This window comes from Natrix helvetica (assembly GCF_964273705.1).
Source record: "Natrix helvetica genome assembly, chromosome: 5".
NCBI classification, from domain to species: Eukaryota; Metazoa; Chordata; class Lepidosauria; order Squamata; family Natricidae; genus Natrix; species Natrix helvetica.
This window is the reverse complement of record NC_138551.1, coordinates 53,136,139-53,153,130: the sequence shown is the minus strand read 5'-3', so window position 1 is coordinate 53,153,130 and position 16,992 is coordinate 53,136,139. Positions and strand designations below refer to the sequence as shown.

The 16,992-nt window shown below is 39.7% G+C and overlaps 2 protein-coding genes across 8 annotated transcripts in view; one reads left to right on the top strand and one right to left on the bottom strand.

Annotated features, from left to right (window-relative positions):
* CFAP43 (cilia and flagella associated protein 43) overlaps nt 1–9,049 on the top strand; it is a 56,098-nt gene extending 47,049 nt beyond the window's left edge. For 3 of the 4 annotated variants that reach the window (XM_081956440.1, XM_081956439.1, XM_081956442.1), the window contains 6 exons: nt 2,679–2,838; nt 3,263–3,427; nt 4,908–4,988; nt 6,079–6,232; nt 6,779–6,975; nt 8,912–9,049. In XM_081956440.1, coding sequence (XP_081812566.1) covers nt 2,679–2,838; nt 3,263–3,427; nt 4,908–4,988; nt 6,079–6,232; nt 6,779–6,954 — 736 coding nt within the window. In that variant the 3' untranslated portion in view covers nt 6,955–6,975; nt 8,912–9,049. Of the gene's footprint in view, nt 1–2,678; nt 2,839–3,262; nt 3,428–4,907; nt 4,989–6,078; nt 6,759–6,778; nt 6,976–8,911 lie in introns of those variants that run through there. The other variant, XM_081956441.1, reaches the window with a different exon arrangement.
* SFR1 (SWI5 dependent homologous recombination repair protein 1) lies at nt 6,984–10,257 on the bottom strand. Of its 4 annotated transcripts, none has more exons than XM_081956456.1 (4): nt 10,111–10,257; nt 9,306–9,418; nt 8,819–9,220; nt 6,984–7,731 (listed from the first exon to the last, which is right to left on the bottom strand). In XM_081956456.1, exons 2-4 carry the CDS (start codon nt 9,396–9,398, stop codon nt 7,540–7,542), a joined length of 687 nt encoding a protein of 228 aa, XP_081812582.1. In that variant the 5' UTR covers nt 9,399–9,418; nt 10,111–10,257; the 3' UTR covers nt 6,984–7,539. The 4 variants fall into 4 exon arrangements, with proteins under 4 accessions (XP_081812582.1, XP_081812581.1, XP_081812580.1 ...); XM_081956455.1 differs by having other exon boundaries at nt 9,306–9,415; nt 10,111–10,239; XM_081956454.1 differs by lacking the exon at nt 10,111–10,257 and adding an exon at nt 9,896–10,101.
* Between the last annotated feature and the right edge of the window lie 6,735 nt (nt 10,258–16,992).

Sequence of the window (16,992 nt, the reverse complement as noted above, 5' to 3'; positions counted from 1 at the left end):
TTCCCTTCGGGAAAAGAGTTAGAAAGCAGGACCGAAGAACATATTAAAAGGGGGGTGGGGGAGGAAGAGAAATTGTAATCTCGGGCTCATATTCTCGTGGATGTAAGAGGCGTTAGAACAGCTTTTCACCGGATCGCTCTGCATCCGTTTTAACGTTTCCCGAATCGTGACTTTGGAGTACCAAGAGAGGTAATACCTTGGAGTGTTTTTACACTAATTTCCAATTCCATCCATGCACTTATAAAAGCATTCCAGAAAATACAACTTGCGCTTTTATACCCGGTAGCTAAGTTTGGCTAAAGTTTTTTTCTAAGTGGCAAAGAAAGACCCATTGTCTTCAACTCTGCCATGGGAAGAATCGTTGGGTCCGGTGAGCAGCCTTTCCTTCAGACCTCCTGCTCGGCAAATTAAACCCTGGGAGACTTGTTGTCACTCGCCTTTGCAGAAGCTTCCCTCCGAAGCGTTCCGAGGGAGGGCTGTAAACTTCCCTGGAACACTCAACAAGGTGACCACAGTGTGTGTGTGTGTGTGTGTGTGAATGAGACAGACAGACAGAGAGAGGAACAGAGTGAGGGAGGGAATCAGAGAGACTCTCTCACACACACACACACACACACACACACACACACACTTAAAGCAATTTTATTGTTATCTACCTGTATTTTTATTTTTGAAATTTACCGTGAGCTGCTGCATTTCCCAGCCTCGGCTTATACTCGAGTCAATAACTTTTTCCAGTTTTTTGGGGTAAAATTAGGGGTCTCGGCTTATACTCGAGTCGGCTTATACTCAAGTATATACGGTAGATTATTATTGAACTCATGTATATTATCTCATAACAATATATGTTACAGTATACCATAATAATATAGTTGTAGTAATCTTAACTAAATAAACCTACACTACAGTACCCAAAGTGTAAGGGCCCTTTTTGTTATGGAGAAAAAGTCTAAGAAAACATTATAATTGTTAATCATGTTCTTTATTCAACATTAGCACAGACAATGGAAAAGTTGTCCTCTGAAAAGGAAGCATCTATGGGTCATTCTTACCTTACAGTATGCAGAACCCATCAGATTAAAAGATTACTTTTTCCCAGTGCAGATAGCCCTTGAGTTATGATGCTAATTGGTACTAGTACTTGGTCATTAAGTGAAGCATCACATGACTGCAACAGCAATTTTGGTGGTTCCAATTGTGATCATTAAGGGGGAACTATATGATCATTAGATGAGGACCTCATGCTTCTTCTACCTACGTGAACTGTCTCAGCTTTAACTCCTCCCACTTGCCAATCTCTCCCCCATCTTTGCCTGTTGCACTGCACACCATGAGTGAGATGAAAAGACTGCTGTATTCTACTGCTACCACCCAGCAGGTCAGAAAGCCTTTTAGTGGAAGGAACTGTCTTCAGATGAATCACCAGTCACAGGCTAGTAAAAAGAGCCAATTCTCTTCCATTCTCTTCCCCACATACCTGGCAGGCACAGGATGGAAAAGGCTCAACATTGGGCTGAATGCAGAAATGGTACCAGTTTTGGAACTGGCCATTCTCCCTCACCTGGCCCTCTTTGAACTCTTCAAGCAAGCAGCCCAGAGGGCAGTTGGGTTGAGACAGCTCCCTGCGCAGATGCAGTCTTCCCTTGTGGCTCTGGGAGCAGGAAGGGACATGACTCTCTGCCTTGCAAGTACCCCAGGCAGTGGACGGAAAGAGGAAGGCACACCAGAGAAGAAGGGACCATAGCAATGTGCACATGCTCTCGCTGCCTGGAAACACGGTTGTTGGGGAAAGCACTCTTGCTCCCCACTTTCAGTGTCATTGCCATGGTCATTGCTGATGCCCCGGCAGTCCCAAAGGAACTACGTAGGTGAAAGTCAAGTGCTAGCATTGCCATGCACTGGTGCCAATAAGCGCACCTTTGGAGGGAAAACTCATGGGGCTCCCCACCACTACCCCCACAGAGTGGCTCAGATGTGGTCCCTCATCTTCTTCTCACCACCCCACTGCTTCCAACTGATATTTGTTATCTTTTTTTACCTCACTTCTGCTGGAGTTGCTAACACTGGCTGTCTCAAGCTAAGACTGCTGGAGTGGGGCAGGCCTGCCAGGAGGTCAATGCCCATAGAGGCAGCAACCAGGAGGAATCAGAAAAGAAAGTGAGGCCAAAGCCAACAGAGCCCCTCAACCTTGGAGCTTGAGGCCAGCCAGTGTCACCAAGTCCTGCAGTGAGGAAGTAAAGCAAAGAAGAAAACAAAGGTCAGTTGGGGTGGCAAGAGGGCCACATGTAGGCGGAATATAGCAGCCTCTTTCTCTTGGCTGTGTTGTACAAAAGGGAAGAGATGGGGGAGAGATAAGCAGGTGGAGGGTGGAGTTCATGCAAGGCAGGAGAACATGATCATGGAATGGTGTAATGATCATAAATGTGGGCCAGCAACCAAATGCTTAAATTTTGGTAATTTGATGATAGGAACACTGTGCCAGTTATAATTGTGAGGACTGGTTGTAAGACTACTTTTTCAATATCATCATAATTTTGAACAGTTGCTAAATGGACATAACCTGAGGATTTACCTGTATAGTTAGATAAATCAGTACCTAAGATAATCTAGATAGGTTTTTTCCTAATCATGGTAAAATGTTAACATAAGTTATATTATTTTAAAAAATATAATTCTAGGCTTCGGGAGCAGAAAATGAGATTTCAATTAGATTTGATGGTCCAGTTCCTTTTTAAACAAGGACAAGTGGAACTAGAAGGCACCAACTTAATACCAGATTACACAGATGCTATTCTGATCAACAGGACTATTATTGAAGAGCTAAACAGCATGATCTGGGTAACAATCTTTCTTTTTTCAAAGAAAAAAGACAAAGATATCAAAGATAAAGCCTCTGCAGATGACCTGTATGAAAAGTTATTTTCTTTGCATTACAACTTCTAATTAAATGCAGTTATAGTTTTTTAAGTGACATAATCAACCTTATTTTAATTCTCATTATATATTACATGCCCCAACTAGTATAATTCTCCTAGCACTTAACCTAAATTACCAGTGAGCATATAACCTCAATGATTTTTCTTTCTTATTCAATGTGGCTGTCTTTGCTTTTAAATCTTATCATATTCAATTAGCTCACAAATGTTGTTCATTTGAAGAGTTAACTTTGCCATTTTACCTTCAGTTTTACGAAATCTCATCTGCTATCAGAATGCAATTTTAAAACAATACATTGCACGAAGAAATATTTCTTTTTTTCAAGGCTCAAGGACAAAAAAAGATTGCCAGTATGGTAGAAAGTAAAGATTTCCGTAAAGGGATATTTCAGCTGGAATGGGAACATCGAAAAATGCAGATGCACGTACAAGATCTGAATCAAAAGGCTCGAGATATACAAAAACTAAATGTTACAAAAGATCATCAGATTGTAAGTTTGTATTTTCAAATTTAAGTCATGATGATATAAAATATGCAACTATGTTAGAAAGTGCATATCAGAGAGTGCTGTAACCATTATGACTGGTATATAAGTCTAAGTGCTATTGCTATTCTACCTATCTCATCAATACCTGAATGAGACTTCCCTATATTGAGAAAGCCACTACTCTTCCAAACTGTCTATAGTTTATACATAAACATGTGGTTAAGCCAGAAGACTATTGGAAAAATGTTCAGTGGACAGATGACACCAAAATAGAACTTTTTGGCCTAGGTGAAAAGTTTTATATTTCACAAAAGACAAACACTGCCTTCCAATGGGGAGGATCTGATCCCATCTGTGAAATATGGTGGCGGCAGTATCATGGTTTGCTACCGCTGAACCAGAATCTTTGCCTTAAAGGCAAACACACACATCACCCCCTAAGGGGCTGAAGGCATAAATTAACAGCCTCCATACAGTACTTCCCAAAACACACACAATCTGATGTTAAATCAATATCCTACTTATCTCAAATTTAAGTTAGCTATGGAGCTACTGGGTGAAGCATCTGTCCTCATTGAGGGACTGAGTCGAAAAGCTAGGGTTGCCTAGCAACAGGGGCATGGCTTAACAACAATTGTCATCAGACTCAGTCCTATCAGTGAGCGGATGTTGTCAACCCAGCCTGGATGATACCTCCACCACTATGGAGAATGGCTTGACATCATTAATGGAATTCTGAATTATACCACCAAATTCTCAAGGAAAATATCGGGGTATCTGCCTTTGAACTGAGGAAGTGGATCATAACGACAAAACAACAACCCCAAACATACAAGTTGTACAACCAGAGAATAGTTAAAGCAGAAGAAAGTTAATGCTCTGGAATGGCCAAGTCAAAGTATTGACCATAATTCTATAGAAATGTGAAAGGATATGAAGTGGGCAGTTCACGTGAGGAAGCTCACCAAATTGAAGTGTTCTGTAAGGAGGAATGTACTAAAATTCCCCCAAGCTGATGTGGGGGCCTAATCAAATTATCAGAAAAGTTTGATGTTGCTGCTGCCCAAGAAAATACGCTACTTAGTGAAAGCAAAGGTTCAAATATCTTTGCACATACAAATATGTAGCTTTGGATCAATTTATTCAATAAAGTGAAAAAGTATCTTTTTTACTCATTTGGTAATTTTTTATCTATAATATGACTTACCTAGAGAACAGATCAAACAAATATTTTAACATTCAAAAGGGTTCACAATCTTAAGCACAACTGTATATGCATTATATCTGAGACGGGAAACTATAGTCTGCTCATTCAATAAAAGCCCTTCGAGATAAATGTGAATTTACTTATGGTTTGTTACTGGAAAGCAGAACAATCTTCCTTTCAAAATTTGTTTTTGCTAAGTTAATATTACAGATCTAGGATTTAACATCAGGAAGCATCAGCTATATTAGCTTGACCTTTTGTTTTTTAATTTCATAGTTCTTATCAGTCTTAAACTATGATAAGCGGATGAATCATGAAGTATCAGTAATGGAAGGAACATTTAACTTTCTAGACAAGGTAACTTTTCTTATGGAATAAACTTTAATAAAGAAATATGGAATATGCTACATACTCAACGTATTTATCTTAGTTTAGACTTACTTATGTCGTCATATTTATACTTGCTAAAGGAAAACAATTTTGAGTTCTTGCTAATGCTATAAAATACTTCCAATCACTTCTACTTTTGCTTTTTACCACATCTGTAACCTTCAGACTATAGTCCTAATTTGTCACCTGAAAATTTTATTTTTCTAGTGACCTCCCAATCCTTTTTTCCCCTCATGGTATACAAAGCTTGCTACATGAAAAGGATTAACTCTTACTAGAACAATTTTATTTCAAAACTTGTTTGCACACAAATGTCCATCACATGAGATTATTTTGGGAGTTTGAGTCAGTAGGATTTATTTATATATATGCTCTTCAATTCTACCTTTACTTACTTCAGAGTTGTCATATAAATGAACTGTGATTTTCCCCCTCTATCTGAATACACTATAGCATCAGTTAATCTTCTCCTTCTAGCTATTAGTTGTTTTATTTATAATGTATCAAGCGACAACCTCGAAGAATAGTTTATACCAGTTCTTTGTTTTGTTTTTTATTACTACCTCAGTATCAATTTTCTTCAAATATTTAAGAGTGTATTATAGATCTTAACTCAGTGGTCTCCTCAATTTAATGATCATCTTGCATTATTGAATATATATGTATGAAGTTTAAAATATAACTGAAAAAATTGCTTCAGTTCTGAAGTATTTCCACAGTGAATCTAATTTTTATAAGACCATTTTGGACCACATCAAAAGCACCTATGCCTGATTTGGATCCAAATGTTTTATATGGTTGAGGGCTTCTGTTTTAGTAATACAAATACTTCAGCTTCCCACTGAGGAAGAAGCAACCTACCAAAATAATATGGTTATTGGGATCCCTCACTTTCTATTAATAGTTTTATTACTGGCTACATTTTTAAACGTTGAATTAAATCATATTAAAAGTTACCATTATCCTCCTTCACAGAAGAAATAAAATTTGTTTTAGCATCTTTTAACTTAATACATTCTAAAGATCCCTTTTTAATAATTATGTTTTTAATTACCAGGTTCACAAGAAAAATATAGAACAAAAAGAAAAAATAATTAAAGAATTAGAAAAACAAATACACTTAAAAGAGGTATCAAACCAGAAGTTCAGCAAGAAATTACAAGAAATGCTTGTTATTGTATCAGAAAGGCGGCACATTTATGAGGCTACTGGTAAGTCACATGCAAGGATCAGATATCACCAAAAACCTATGATGGATCACGCAGCTAGTGAGTTCACATTATGCACTCTTTATGAAAAATCATCCCCTCCACCCCCCACCCCCCCCAAATAATATGGATGTTATCAAAGTGTGTACATTTTCCACGGTCAATTACCAACTGCCATAACATTGTTAAGCAGTGCAATATATTCTGACATTTCTATTAATTCCATTTTGTTATTTTATTTTCTTTCAATAGTTTTGAGGAGATCACTGATCTGCCACTAGCAAATGGATCACTTCATTCAGTGAGCCTTTTAGTAATACTGATGGGCAGTAAATGAAACTAATAAATAAATAAAAATAAATAAAAACTGTTTTGGGTGCAAATGAAGTAGCTGTTTCATCAATCATACAGTGATGTACAGCTCATAACAATAAGATGACATTTACCATAGTAAATAGTAAATTTATTCTTTCAATAATTTGAAAGAAGTTGGGGAACACTGGTAATCAGTTCGTTTATTTTATTGTTTCTTTTTTGTTTAAAAACAAGACTCAGAACTACTGAACCAAACCATTGCTAAGGAGCATTATGAGGACATTCTACAACGACAGCAACTAGTAGATCTTGCAAAAGCACAAGCCCAGGAGTTGGCCGTCCTTCAAGCTGAAGTGGAAAGATTGAGAATGAGAACATTCCCAGCTTTCTTTGATGTGCAACAATTTTAGCAATAAGCACTCTTAAGCAAGGTGGGTTTTTTTCCTCATTCTGAATTTCTCTTTAACTTTATTCTTTATTACATTAAGATAGTTTTATAAATATTGTGTCATCGTTCATTTTGATCACTTCAACATATTTATATTCACAATGCTTTTAAATAAATGTACCAGTTTGTATTGTAACAGATTACTGTTGTCATACTAAAACTGATATATTTAGACATTCTACTTTTACAAAACCAAAAGATGTGCAGTGGAATTAAAAAAACTCATAAAGGAACAAATATATCCTTGCACACGGAGAAGTATCCTAAAGCAACCTGGCAAAAGAAATTGGCTGATAGATTGCAGTTTGAAGAGAGACTGAGTTAAGAACAAATGAGAAGGGACATAATAGCAGAGTGTTGGAGTTTAATGTATTAAATAAGGAGGGATAGATGTCCAGGATTTAAATATAGAGGTTGGACTAAAAAAGAAACAGAAAGAGGTAGCAGGTTCTTATAATAATCTATTCATACAGTTCAGAACTTAGATTCAATTCTTGAAAATAGTCATCTTTTCATATATTTTTAAGAGTGAAATAAAACACTAATTTTATGGATCTGTAAAATCTTCATTTGTTCGGATATAATGTAAGAGTTTGTCATCTAATCCAAAACTGTCAATCAGTTGAGTCAGACTTAATTTCTTGTTATCAGTAGATAAGGCTGATTGCAGCTCATATAGAATTGCTTGAGAACTCTTTCTCCATTTTGATATCAGAAACTGTAACTCTTCTGGGTTATTCTGTAGGGAAATAGAAAAAAGCAGTACTTATAATGTGTTGATGTAGCTGAAATGGATAACCTAGATACTGCTCCAATAGAGCAATAGCTCCCAAGCTTTGCAGCTTGACCTGGCTGGAGGGGGAAAGGGGAACTGGACTATGTGGGCTTTGGGGGAGTAGTGGGCCGGCACACATACATGCAGTTCGACTAGCTGGAGCGACAGATTGGCACACACATATACAAGTGTCTCCCAGCCCACCACTTGTGCAAGTCGAGCTGTGTGTGCACGTTCATGTGCTCCAGCTAGTCACTCACATGGCCCAATTCTGAATAGGCCATGGCCTGGTAGTGGGCCATGACTGGGGTTTGGAGACTCCTGCAATAGAGAACAGAAATTCACAGAATTTAAAAGTATAAATATCAGGATTTCTCCCCTGCCCCATGTTTGTAATGTACTTTCAACTTGAAAGAACGAAGTATCATATACAAAAACTATTTTTAAAATCTTATTAGACTTAGATTAACTATGTTGTCACTTTGCATGTACACTAATTGGCAAACATTAAAATGAAATTTTGTTGCACACAATATAATGTATCTTACTTAGGTGTAGAATTATAACATAGTTATTTGAAAAAAAATGTTTCTTACTTTCTAGAACAAAGTACATAAAGGTGCAATTTAAACAATGAATATGACTTGTGCAAAGATAATTTTAATGTGCGCAAAAAGACAAGAATGGGTGAATAACATTGAGTACAAGTATAGTTTATATACAATTAGTATTACATAAAAAGAAGTCTTTTCAACTTTAAATTAAAAATAGACAGCACTTTACACATTGGCAAGAAATAGTATCTTATTAAGGAAATGACCAATTTCCATTACAGTTAAAGACTTATTTATCTCTAGAATAGATGAAAGCAAATATATTATGCAAGAGTGAATTGGAACAGAAATTGACTTGATGACACGATAAGATTGGTTAGTATTTGGGAATGCAATAGCATAATAAAAGTTTTAAAAAACTTATCTGTGGGATTTCTTTTAATATATTTAAATGTATTTAAAACTGTTTCTGAAGATTTAATATTTACTTTGCTCACCTTTGTTCTATATAGTTTGACCAATTTAAGTCTTCGAAGAATGTCCTCTTTTTCCTGAAGCTGTTTCATTATTGTCATCTTTTCCTCCAACAGCTCCCATTGTTTACAGTCTGTGCCCAACAAATTAATTTCTGAAGAATTGTGCGTAGCTTTAATATATTCATTGTATTCAGATAGTGATCTGTCTTCTGCAGAACTCTCCGAACACATTGTTTCATCAGGAACTTTTTTCAAGCATTTATCCTCAGCATGTGAAACAAAACATGGTTCTTCCTTAGATAAAGCTTTCTCCTTCTGATTACTGTTTTCATCATCTATTTTAAGTTGTTTGGCGACAATAAAATTTGAATGAAAGGATCTTCGTGTTTTCTTCAACCGTTCTCGAAGGGTTGCGCTCATTAACTAACATAAATGTAATTAAGAACTTTAAAAAATAATCTAAATATATAAACATGTATTAAAATACATTTCTTGATATATTTATTACCTGTTTCCCTAAGCTGCTGCTTTGAACAGAATTCTCACAATTCTCTGGAGTGCAGGATAATGATCTAGGTTTGTTCAGTGTAGGTGTCCCCATTTTGAGAAATGATTAACCTACTTGAAAGATAGACAGACTACTTCAGGGTTAAGATGGTAATTTCCATTTATCAGTGTAAAATCATCTTACAAAGTATTGCTTGAATTCTGGAGTCTTCAATTACAGTACTTAAGTAGGAACCCCGTTAATTGATCCCATGAACAATCTAAATCTTAAACTAGCAACTTACACATTTGTTACTAGTTAAATAGTTAAAACCACAAGTCTTTTAACATTCCCAGACACCTGTCTATTCTGCAGGACTCAACTGGCTAAGCAGAAATAGTCACCTATTTTACTTGAGCATGTATTTGATAACATCTGGCCTTGTTAGGTCTCCTACAATAGGGAACCGAGAACTAGTAAGCCCACGAGGAGGTGGGAGAGGATGTGACCTGCCTTCCCAGAACAGAAGCGAGAGTGAGGCTTTTCCACATTAGCTTTAAAGGTCTCTTATCCTTCCCACTTTTCTGAGCATTAAGCATCATTCCAAGTACCTTTCGTCAAGGAGGAAAAGAAATTTGTCTTCAGAGGAACTAAAAAAGACTCAGGCTAGACTAAAGGCTCCGCCACATCTTCTTTAACAGCGGAATAGTTTCGCCTCGCACTAAATTACCCCAGAAACATAAAACACAACCCAAAATCTGGGCACTCGTAAACACCCACAGCCATGTTTGTAGTACCCACTCAAGCAGAAGCGAATTAAACGCACCCGGCAAGACGTCACCTCTCTGCGCGGCCTGTTGCGTCACGGTCTCAGCTGCGCGGCGGAGAAAGGGGGGCGGAAGAAGCGAATCAAAGAAGAACCGAGGAATCGCGACGGGACCCTGGCGGGGGGCGGGGCTGACGTCCCCTGCACCACGCAGCGTTTTTCAAATTTGGTCTCTTTGAAGCTGCGCGGACTTCAACTCCCAGAATTCTCCAGTTAGCATTTTGGAAGTTGAAGTCAATACTGTGTACACCTTAAAACTGCCAAGTTTGAAAAACTCTGGTTTAATGTAATTCTTTAAGATTATAGGCGCGCTCGAACTCGAACATAAATCCCCTTAGGTTCAAAGGAGCTTATTCTCAAGGACCTAGGCTGAAGTTTGGTGTGCTGTTATAGTTCTTCCCACTTAGCAATTATTAAAATTTCTAGGTGAGGCTTTTAATTGTAATTTATTTGCACGAAGTGGTGCAGATTCTAATTTTCATATATGATTTTTCTATTTTCTCACATTGATTCCTCCATTCTTAAAACCACAGTTAGGTAAAAGTCTGGCAGGCAGTTGTTCTTTTGTTTAAAAAGCGATTCTTATTTCTATCTAATCTGAGGTTTTATTGGCTAGTGGGATACGTCAAGAACTAGAGTTTTTGTCTTATACAATTTAAACACCCAAGAGCATTAATGCTTTTCAATGATGTTGAACACATGCATCACAGAACAAATCACGTAGAGGCATTATTCAACATAAATAACATGGTTCTCAAGCTATATTTTGGACACATTATACAAAGATCCAGTTCTAATTCATCAAATTATAATGGTAGAAAAGGTGGAATGAAAATAAAGAGAACTAGAAGTAAGGGTGGATTCAATTATAGTAGTAATAAATATAATCGATCGAAAGGGCCAGGCTGAGGATAGGTTATTCTGAAAGGAAGTCTATGTGGTTTGTGGTGTGGAAAGTTATCACCCAGCCCTCTCCCAGAAAAATAAAATATCCTGGGAAATATTGAAATGGCAGAATATTATATTTCCCTGAATGTGAAAAGGAAGAAACATGTTTTAAATTGAGAATAGCTCCCTGTAGCTTCCTGCCTCCACCCACTTTGTCAATGGGCCATTAAGAAGGCCAAGCCAGTCCCTTTACATAATAACGAGTTCTCCCCTTCAGCTCCAGGGCGATGGGATTAAGGCATAATAATATTGGCCCTTTACCCAACTCACCACATGGCATCTGAGAACTCAACGAAACCTGGATTCAAAACGCAGCCTAGAGAGTTGCCCCTGCATGGCCCCATGGGAGTCTGACAACCAATCAGAATACAAGCTCAAGATCAAAAGCAAGAGAGGGCATAAAACCAGGGACTCAACATCTCAGCTGCTCTTCTCTTTTTCTCCACCAACATTGAAGCATGTAATCACCTTTTCTGTTCAGGACTCAAACCATGTGGTCCTGTCCACCATTAAAACCATCTTTCCAAGCAGCCTCCATGTCTCCAGTGTCTTTTTCCCCACTTGGAGCCAAACCCAGAAGGACATTTCTTTCAACAGTGGCCAACAGGAATTTGAAGGCACCTAGTTAATCAACAGTTATACAGTCTGTTTTGACTATTTTCAGATCCATTTTATCAACATAAACAGACTGATTTTCACATTTTTCAAACTCTACCAAAGTTCTGCTCCGGTAATTGTTTTTATATAATAGTTTTCATTACGATGAAGCAGCTTAAAGTTAAAAAATAGGTATTTCAGTTTCAAATAGTTCTTTTCCTTTTCTCTTGATGTGACTTTGGCAATGGACACAACATCACGCTTTGTCTTGCAATGTGGTTGTTGCCAGGGTTTAGTTGACATCTGCCCAACTTTGTTGGGCTACTGGAGGCTTCTATCGATACGCTGACTCCCAGCACTGAGGATAACCCACTCTGGGCATTTTGATTTGGGCTGGAAAGAAATTAGATATCTGGTTTCTGCAGAGTCATCTGCCCTTGTAATTCAAATTGCAATACAGAAAATATTTAAAATATTGTTCTGCCAACAATAACAAATATTAGACCGTGCCTGATGGGAAGGGCTAAAGACCTTTTCCGCTGCTTAGTAACTGTACTGTACACATGTTCCTCCTAAGTAATGCTTCAGGACATAAAAATTAATACGTAGTATGCTTTGCGTGTCAAGATAAATCTTAATGTTTAGCTTTAATTGGATGAACTAAACATGATAGTGAATAACAACAGCGTCATCTGGATTTGCTTGTATATGAACTGGGTGGAGCTTTGGAGGTTTTGCATTTTCTGCATAGAAACAAGCAGAATTTGTAATAGGACAAATTGACAGCGGTATCTGCGAGTGGGTGGGAAATGACAGGATCCTGCAAATGTCATTGATATATCAGATTGATAGTTTTGCCTTTCATTCAGGAGCTGAGGGTGGGGTACATAGCTCTCCCTCCTATTTGCCTCAGAGCAGCTCTTCTCAACCAGAGAGGGCTGAGAGAATGTAACCAGTGTGTTTCTGTGTTGGAGGGTGGATTAGAATGTGGTCCTCCCTGTTTCTAGCCCAACACTTAATTTCTACACCACTCTGGTTCTGATGTTACTTATAGACCAACATCAGACATCATATAGATATTAACATGGGGGACCTTTGTGCAGACCATCTGACAGGTATTTTTTAAAAAGATGTTTGCATTGTCTGCCTATGGATAATAAACAATGACTTAAAGGCAAGCCCTATGAAGCTACAATTTGTTTTATCTACAATTTATTTTGGAAGATAAAAGAACTGAAAATATTTTTAGAAATCACAGAATTTGAAGGTGAATATTATGTCTCTTGCTAAGCTGCTGCTCTGTCTGAATATTTGTCTGCAGGTGTGAAAAGAAATGTACGTTGTAGGAAGTTAAAACCCACCCCTCTCCTAGAAAAATGAAATATCCTGGGAAATTTTATATTTCTCTGCATAAACAATGGAGAAACAGGCTCACTCTTAATAGCCCCCACCTTTGTCAATGGGCCATTAAAATGCCTAAGCCAGTCTATTCTACATAACAAAGATATTTTCCCCCAAGATGGCAGCGCGCTTAGATGCTGTGGCTTTGAGCTCCTGGTGCCACAGTAGAGTCAGGGAAAAACTAATCTATACCCGCAGGGAGTTATTAAAAATTGGATCTTCTGGTCGACTAGATATTACCAGCGACTTCCAGCAGTCTCATAATATCAAGTGACATAGTAAGACTGCCAGGCTCTCCATGGATCGTTGTTGGGCTTAGGAGGCGGCGAAGAGAGTGACAGAAGCAGAAGTGGGGATGCAGAGCTGGTTTGCTAGTTCAGTTACGGAAGCAGCCTCACAGACCAGCATTACCAAGCATTTTTCTAACCAACTCTAGATCCTTTGTCCACAAAACTGATGAACTAGAGCTATGGATGGCAGCGAATAAGCTCATTCGTGACTGCTGTGTTATGATCATCACAGAGACCTGGCTTTATCCACTTGTACCAGATGCGTCAGTGGAGCTAACTAACCGCACCACACACCACTTTGACAGAAACAGCAACTCTGGTAAAAGCAAAGGTGGAGGTCTTTGTATTTACACACATAATAACTGGTGTACTAACCAGTGAAGTGCAGTCAGGAGAGGCAGGGGAGGCAGAGCCGCACCGCTCTCATCATGAAAAAAAAAATACTCTGGGAAGCCACGAAAGTGGCTGGGAGAGGCGCGTGGCTTGGCTTAGCCTCCCTGGACATCTCAGCAGCAGCCCCAAGTGTGCCGATCTCGCCATTTTTTGCATCGGGCGAGCCCGGGATCCTTGCAAGGGGAATGGGACCACGTGTGCAGAAGGCTCCTCAGCTCCAGCCTCAATCAGCGCAGCCGTGGTCCCCTTCATGTTGGCTCAGGAAGGAGGGGAATGGGACCACGTGTGCAGGCGAAGGGGATCGCGGCTGTGCTAATCTGAGGCTGTGCGATGATGTTACCTAGGCATTTTTTGCATCGGGCGAGCCCGGGATCCTTGCAAAGGGAATGGGACCACGTGTGCAGGGGAAGGGGATCGCGGCTGTGCTAATCTGAGGCTGTGCGCTGCTGAGGAGCCACCTGCACACATTGTCCCATTCCCCTTGCAAGGATCCCGGGCTCGCCCGATGCAAAAAATGCCTAGGTAACATCATCAGTGCTAGAGTGGGGGGGAAGGAGGAGAAAGGAGAAGTTTCTCTTCTCAGAAATGTCTTCTCAGTGGAGCTGCGGCAGCCTGCCTGCCTCTTTCTGACATTTCTGAGAAGAGAAACTTCTCCGTTTGGGCTGCGCCCGTGCGATCGGAGCAACCATGCGGTTTGATGATGTCACCAGCCTCACCAGTCATAAACCTCACCGCACGTCACTGGTACTAACAGTAGAATTGCTTATACTCACTGCTCTGCAGATGTGGAATTCTTAACTGTCATTTGTCGGTCATTTTATTTACCTAGAGAGATTTCTGATATAGTTATCACTGCTGTCTATATTCCACCTGATGCAAATGTTAGCGCAGCGCTCTCTAAGTTACATGACACCATCGAGAGGCAGCAGCAAACTTACCCTGAGGGCGCTTTTATCGTGGCTGGGGATTTTAATCAAGCCAGTCTAAAGTCTGTTCTCCCTAAGTTTGTGCAGTATGTGCAGTGTACCACCAGAGGTAAGATTACTCTAGACCATATGTACTCAAACTTAAGACAAGCATATAGAGCAATCCCCCTCTCCCATCTGGGTACGTCTGACCACATCTTTTTGCTCCTGTGCCCAAAGTATATTCCCCTTAGGAAAAAGATACGGCCAGTCTTGAAAATTGTCAAAATCTGGCTGGAGGGAGCACTCTGCCAGTTGCAGGACTGCTTTGAGACTACCGAGTGGAGTATATTTGAACATTTGGAGCTACAAGAATTCACTGACACTGTACTCTCATACATTAAAACATGCACAGACAATGTAACAGTGAATAAGCACATCAGAGTTTACAGTAATTGTAAACCCTGGATGTCAGCAGAGGTACAATCACTTCTGAGAGCCTGAAACTCCACCTTCAAGGCAGAAAACGAAGACAAATACAATGAAGCCAGGGCAAACTTGAGAAGAGGCATTAAGGTGGCTAAACAGAAATAGAAACAAAAGGTAGAGAAGTATCTGGAAGATAATAACTCAAGACAGGTGTGGCAGGGGCTACAACACCTAACCAACTATAAGGGCAATACAAAAAAAATAGCCGATGCTAATGCCCTGCTAATAGAGGAGCTAAATATCTTCTTCACCCACTTTGAGGTCAAAAGATCAGTCTCTGTGGCTCTAGCCCAAAGGCCCTCAAACCTGCAGCCACTCACTCTTGATGAATATCAAGTGAGAGCTGAGCTGAAGGCTGTAAATCCCAACAAAGCTGCAGGTCCAGACGGAGTGTTGGGGAAAGTGGTAAAAACCTGTGCTGACCAATTAACAGGGGTCCTGACAAGGATTTTTAACCTCTCCCGGCAACAGGCTAGAGTCTCATCATGCTTGAAAGCAGCCACAATTATCCCAGTTCTGAAGAAAGCAGCCATAAAAAGCTTGAATGACTATAGACCCATTGCACTGATGTCTATAGTGATGAAGTGCTTTGAGAGACTGGTCCTACAACACCTCAGGTCCTGTCTTCCACCAAATTTTGATCAACATCAGTTTGCTTATAGAAGCAACACGTCGACATGGGACGCCATCACCACTGCTCTATATGTTGCACTCAGCCACCTTGAGAAATCTGGGAATTATGTCAGAATCAGTGACGTGCGGTGAGGTTTATGGCTGATGAGGCTGGTGACGTCATCAGGAAGGCGGGGAATGGGACCATGTGTGCTGGAGGCTCAGGCTGCCTCAGCCTCCAGCACACATGATCCCATTCCCCGCCTTCCTAAGCGTGCTCCGCCAGCTTGCACTCCGCAGTCCTCGAAAGCGACTGGGGAACGACGAGAACCTTCCTGCCTCTGCTGGACTTTGCGCGCTCCTCGTGACTGCATATTGCAGTCCTCCCATATTTAGTCATACCAGGGGTTGTAACACAAATACATACCTATTTCCCTGGCTCAACTGATAAGGAACAGAGCCCGTGGCTTAGTGGCTAAAACTCCTGCCTAAGATATATACAGCCCGGGTTCAAATCCTAGTAAGGGTATGGCTAGCTGATGAGAGCTAATTAGCTCGAAGTAGATCTATACTAGTCTCCCTTTATTTATTTATCAGTACAAATATAACACAAATATAAAAAGGCAACATTAAAAATTAAAAATATGGTTTTCTGCCTGCATGGTCTTCTGTGATAAGCTGAAGGACAGAAAGAGGGAGTAGTGACCTTCCTCCCATATTTAGTCATACCAGGGGTTGTAACACAAATACATACCTATTTCCCTGGCTCAACTGATAAGGAACAGAGCCCGTGGCTTAGTGGCTAAAACTCCTGCCTAAGATATATACAGCCCGGGTTCAAATCCCAGTAAGGGTATGGCTAGCTGATGAGAGCTAATTAGCTCGAAATAGATCTATACTAGTCTCCCTTTATTTATTTATCAGTACAAATATCACACACACACACACACACACACACACACACACACACACACATACAGTGGGGCAAAAAAGTATTTAGTCAGCCACCAATTGTGCAAGTTCTCCCACTTAAAAACACGAGAGAGGCCTGTAAATGGCATCATAGGTAGACCTCAACTATGAGAGACAAAATGTAAAAAAAAACAAAAAAACAATCACATTGGCTGATTTGGAAATAATTTATTTGCAAATTATGGTGGAAAATAAGTATTTGGTCACCTACAAACAAGCAAGATTTCTGGCTCTCACAGACCTGTACCTTCTTCTTTAAGAGGCTCCTCTGTCCT

Coding starts and splice junctions, on each gene's coding strand:
- SFR1 (XM_081956456.1), bottom strand. CDS start 9,398: ATGGGGACACCTACACTGAACAAACCTAGATCATTATCCTGCACTCCA. Junction 9,221..9,305: donor GCAGCAGCTTAGGGAAACAG/GTAATAAATATA, acceptor CATTTATGTTAG/TTAATGAGCGCAACCCTTCG. Junction 7,732..8,818: donor TCAAACTATATAGAACAAAG/GTGAGCAAAGTA, acceptor ATTTCCCTACAG/AATAACCCAGAAGAGTTACA.